The 5,683-nt window shown below is 35.9% G+C and overlaps 1 protein-coding gene across 1 annotated transcript; it reads right to left on the bottom strand.

The window, feature by feature from the left end:
- Positions 1-426: 426 nt before the first annotated feature.
- Positions 427-2,853, bottom strand: LOC137501544 (piggyBac transposable element-derived protein 3-like). The gene is made up of 2 exons (XM_068228716.1): positions 2,826-2,853; positions 427-2,185 (listed from the first exon to the last, which is right to left on the bottom strand). The coding sequence occupies exons 1-2, from the start codon at positions 2,851-2,853 to the stop codon at positions 528-530; spliced, it is 1,686 nt and encodes a 561-aa protein (XP_068084817.1). The 3' UTR covers positions 427-527.
- Between the last annotated feature and the right edge of the window lie 2,830 nt (positions 2,854-5,683).

The following is a 5,683-nucleotide window of genomic DNA, read 5'->3' as shown; positions in this document are numbered from 1 at the left end:
TGGTGTCGAGTTAAGATCTTTAATCTGATGTGAAATGTTTCTGTTTGAAATTATGACGAAAGTTGTATAAGAAATCCGTGGTTACTCTTTTTCAGTCGAAAAAGGCACGAAGTCGTGTGGAGCAATGTAAAATTTTATTAACCCCTTCAGTCCCGAATTTTTCTGATTAGAAAGAAAATTTTTTTCTCACTTGATTTTGATTTTAGGTCATACTGGGGATGTACATAAAAAATTTGGTTGATGTGAGACCTCCCGTTCCAAAAATATATCATGTACAGTATACTGTACATTTGGTCTCAAGCGTTGCTGAATCCTAAACTTCTACCTTGGGATGGTAATCTTCTTAGGACAGGATTAGTAGGGATACAATGTTTCTACTGTATTGAATAGTAAGCCATACATTACTACAGAACTGAAATTATTTATTTTTGAGATATTTTCATTTTTTACAGATAATTACTTACAAATATTCATATTTAGTTCACATGTTATCGACAATGAAATGCTTCATAACAGTTCACATTCATTCATTGCTTATGAAAGGCTGCAAAGCAGTTCCTTTTCTTATTTATACAAAGATGTACTCCACATTTTCTGCAGATAATGTGTGATCGCTGGGTGCAATTAATCTTCTTGCATCGAGTAGGTTCTTTATTGCCATCATGTTCTGGTAAGTGATCAACACTATCAATCTGCACTTCCCTCAATGGTCTCCTCTCAGTTTGTTTTTTATTAGCTGAAGGTGATGTTACAGGGCTTGTAGAAGGCCTTCCTCTTTTGATACCCTTGAATTGGTTACCAACCTTCACAAAAGCTTCAGCAACCCTAAGCCTGAAGTCTAACAAATCCATTATCTCCTTCTGTGCCAACCCAGCATTTCTAGCATCTTGTCTGTACTCCAGCCAGCTATTGACTATAGCAAAATCCACAGCATGAAAAATCATTCTCAGTGTCCATTTTCTACTCCGAATGAAAATTCTATATAAACTGATCAGCTGATCAAGTAGATCAACTCCACCCATTCCGTGATTGTATTTCCTAACAATTTCAGGCCTAGGAATTTCAATATACTTTGCATTAGCTTTATCCCATCTCTTTACCTTATCTTCCTTCCCTATTCCCACAAAATTTGATGCAAGCACAACTCCCTTATTGTCAAACCATTTCACTACTACAACATCTCCATCAGCACTACAAAATTCTTCACTGTACCCTCTTTCTTTCTTTTTTCCCAAATTATCACTAATAACAGGAGGAGTAGAAAATCTGTTAATTCGTATGGTGCTGGCAGCATATATTTTCTTATTTTTCAGTATCTGAAGTAAATTATATGAGGAGAAATAGTTGTCATAATACAGTTCATGGCCTGGTAGAGAGATCCTATTGCAAAGATGAAGAATTACTGATGGTCCCAGTCCATATGATTTCAGGGCTGCTTGGTCTAATTCTGTAGTACTGCCCTGATAGAGTAAGAAGTCATAAGCAAGGCCTGATTTCCCACATAGTGCAAATAGTTTTACACCCCATGGATATGGCTTACCTCTGACATATTGTTTTACATTTAGTTGCCCTCGGAAAGGTATCATTTGTTCATCAATACAAATTTCTCTCTCAACTTGAAGTTCTAAACACCTCTCCCTCACACAATCATAAATAGGCCTAACTTTCCAAAACCTATCACTGTTTCCAGGTTTGGTTAGTGTGTCAACCATGTGCAAGTTATTCCTAATCTGAAAAAATCTGTTTCGATTCATGCTACTCCTGAATAACTCAAGTCCTGTTGCACTATCCCAATACATTCTAATACGAGGATATTTTGTTGCTCCCATAACAATGTGCAAACCAAACAACACTTTAATTTCCTCAGGTGTGGTTGGCTTGAATGTCACGCCTTTCTGAAGTGCATAAATATTTGTTTTCTCTGATATGTTCTGAAATAAATGTTCTGGTAAATACCTCGAGCAATATCCAAATGGGGAAAGAACTTCTGTATGAGAAGTTGTACGTGGATAGTCAAACTGAATATCAAAAGGAATAATGGACTTGTGTTTCCATCGAATATCAGACCTCTGTGTCAGGAAAATATCTTCAGCAGAAAATTCAGCATCTCCAGAAGCACCAATAGTATATGCATTGCCACTTCCCTCTGTTGGACTGCTTACAGAAATCATCTCATCATCAGCTCCTGAAACATATTACAGAATACAGTTATATTTTAATAATTGTTAGCTAAAAATTTGGCCAACACAATTTGCCATAAGGGTACTTGAGTTTCATAATGTATAATATTATTGAATGTGATCACGTACCAATGCGCTGTGTTTGTGGCTGGTGTAGAGTTTGTGGTTCATCCTCATCATCACTGGCTAACTCCTCCACATCAGACACATCTCCATTCTCCAACAACTTCAAAATCGTATCAACGTCGCTTGGGTTTATTTTCATCCTTGATGAGCCTGAATTTCAACAAAAATATATTTTAGGGAACTCAAAGAACAAAAACAAATGGTTTTTTTACATTTCTAAGAGAAAATCTAGAGTACACAACACTTTATCTTCTTCTAAATTGCTAGAAACTACCAGGTATATAAATAAAACTTTGTGAAATGCACTGAACTCAGTCACACTATCTGCAACACTTGAGACCCCATGTACAGTATACTGTACATGCTAATATACGTGGATATTATGAGTCAAGGGATATGAAATACTAAATATAATTAGTGTGCATATTATATTCAAACCTTTCTCTTTAAATCCCAAACAGAATTTTACCCTAAACAGAACAAAATGTTAAAAATAAAGAATAAAATTTTCCCACTTACCTCCACCAACAGCATGCTTGTCTGCCATGTTTGTTGTTTATCTTCATAATTCACTAATGTGTTGGTAGATGTCACTTCAACCAATTGAGAAACAAAGAGAAAGCATAGAAGTCTCTAGCAAGATAGAGAACTCCTCCATTCACTAATATTTCTTGGTGCTACAAGCTAATGAACTTGATGTACAGTATACTGTACACCGGGACTGAAAGAGTTAAGGAAAGTTACGAGGCGAGATCGATAAATATCTGTTACGAAGGGATTGCTATTTCTATGTCCGTTTTAAACTGTGTATAACTGACGATGAAAATAACAGTAAATTTTGTCAGTCATTTTTGTGAAATCCAGTTCAGAAATACGAGGTCACGTTATGCGGAGATGTTTCATTATCAGAGTACTTGTGTGTGTACAGCGTTGTGGGTCTTATGAGTTATATTCCATTTTAATGTCGTCGAGATTTTGTTGTGTTTAAGCAAGTGGTAAAGTCTTGCTAAATGTGAGTTGAGGTAGGATTTTGTGAATCAGGTGGTCGGTAGCATGTAAATGATGCCGGGAGATTCTGTGTGAACCCGTGGGATTTATTAGTCTAATGTTTTGAGATGGAAATTGTGATGGATTCCACGTAAAAGTTTAGGTTCGTGATATGTATGAACTGAGTGATATCTTAAAGTAAATCTCTGCGTATAATCTATTTGGGCCAGGAATGACGTATTTGTAATTTTATCGGCGAGATCGTATATTATCATTCTTTAAAGACCAGTTAAAACGTGAATAGAACATACGTTTCCTGTCAAAGCGAAGACAGGAGCGGTGGCTCGTTCTGCTAGACAGCCGATCAGGTAAACCGCTGCTTGGAAGATAACAGTAATTTGAGTGTATTTATGGTCAACGTGTTGAAAAAAAGGTTGTATTCCTTAGAATGGAGCTCGTAATTTTGAAAGAAACTAATTCTTATCATTGAGTAATGTGTATGTTATTAGATCGCATTATTTAACATTAACTTGTTTAACCGAGATTTGGACGTATATTTGAAGTGACGGAAATGAGACAATAATGAGCGAAATAACTCTTTCCAGGGATGTCCAAAATAGAGTATTGGTCGTAGATATTGATTTTATTTTTAGGGATGCACAAAGCCTTATTTCTAAATGTCATGTTGGAATGTAACATAGTGTTGGCTTATTTTATGTTGAGTTTACTTGTGCAGATTTGAATACTTAATAATTAGGGGTATCCAAGCGAGTGTTGATAATTGTTAGTGTTAAATTAAACTTGTGGTGTGGCGTCATGAAATAAATAATATTGGAAATAAATTGTACTCTTCCAGCATCCACGAAGTGACGATAAATGTTATAATAAAATTACGTCAGTAAATTTAAGTAGGGACTTGTTAAAGAAACCATTCGTCCGCGGAGATAGAATTTTTTGTTAATTAGAATTTATAAGTCATTTCAATTTATTAAATATTATTAACCTCAGTGGAAACCGTATTTGAGAAATAACTTAAATCAAGTGATTAACTTAAAATGTATTCTGGAAATCTTAGTTTATTTTGCTGGGAAAATTCAATTGTTAACGTAACGATTAAGGGAACATGTCCGAATGTAAAGAATTTTTTTCTGCCACAATGGTTGTGAGTTTTGTTGTGGTTGTTGTATTATTTGACTTTGATTGATTGAGCATTAAAATATGCTGGGATTAGTAAACTGGAAACCTTGGTCATCAACTACTGTAACTTAATTGGGTTTAGCCTTCAGCTTAGAAAGTTGGATGGTCATGGGGTCATTAACCTCCCATGACTTATATTAAGGCCATATGTCATTATAGCATAATTTTCCTTGCGGTCATCATCCACAATGACTTTAACGTAAATTGCAAAGTTATATGTCGGTCCATGACATAGTCTCAGGTCACATCGATTCAATTAAGGGTCCATGCCGTACAACTACTGTGTGGCACATACCGATTGGACTGCCTCAATTATATCAAGAGTCCAGAGTTCGTGTTACGAGGGCTGGATCATCACGAATCATTATGATGGTACATGTAGTCTCACATGGAAGCCGTATTTAAGGATTTCCAGACTTTCTTTTCTTCACTCTTAACTTGTGACAGTGGTTTCTAGTAAGGATGCCCATCAGGCAGTTGAGTTAAAACTTCTCAAACCAGTACATCTCTCCTCTGCATTGTCATTATCAGTGTTGATTGTGTTGATCGAACAAGTAAGAGTTCAAGTTATAATGTATTGTTTAAAGTTCACATTCAAATTATTTCTTGAATAAACCACGATTTTTTTTGTAAATTTGATTTCTAATTTCGTAGATAGATTAAATTTTACTGAAACCCGCCTAATACCTAAGCAAGTGACGAAGAACCCGTAAACGACCCAAGAGACAGATCTCATGCCGATTGCTAATAGGTAAGGAAGGTAGGTATTCTTTATGGACCTTAGAGGGTTCAGTATGTTCGTATGTATGAATGAATGAACGTATTTATTTATTTATTTATTTATTTATTTATTTATTTATTTATTTATTTATTTATTTATGAAAAAATCCGTTTTTGTAGACTATTTTTGTATTTATAGCGCAGAGAATGGAGTCCACAGAGGTACTAGCTCGCTGCTGGGTGAACGGGAATAGGCAGATCACACTACACAAGTTGGCCAAGTCTGCCCTATTACGAAAGGTCGTTCGGTTTATATCCGTCCAATTTTCAAGAATACCCACCTTACAAGATACCTCGCCGCCACCACCAGCCGTATTCTATTAGACCCCCAGCACTATGGACTACCGTTCGACATCGAAGTTTCCATTGAAGCAAACTCCGGCGGAGGACAGTCGTGGGAATTCTGTCCCATT

This window comes from Anabrus simplex, chromosome 7 (genome assembly GCF_040414725.1).
Source record: "Anabrus simplex isolate iqAnaSimp1 chromosome 7, ASM4041472v1, whole genome shotgun sequence".
Taxonomy (NCBI): Eukaryota; Metazoa; Arthropoda; class Insecta; order Orthoptera; family Tettigoniidae; genus Anabrus; species Anabrus simplex.
The sequence above is the reverse complement of the archived record's forward strand: the minus strand, read 5'-3'. Positions and strand labels throughout refer to the sequence as shown.

What these genes read in the sequence shown, in the direction of transcription:
- LOC137501544 (XM_068228716.1), bottom strand. Translation starts at nt 2,853, where the DNA reads ATGGCAGACAAGCATGCTGTTGGTGGAG. An exon ending in CAAGCATGCTGTTGGTGGAG is followed by an intron (nt 2,186 to 2,825) that starts GTAAGTGGGAAA and finishes AATATGTTTCAG; the next exon opens with GAGCTGATGATGAGATGATT.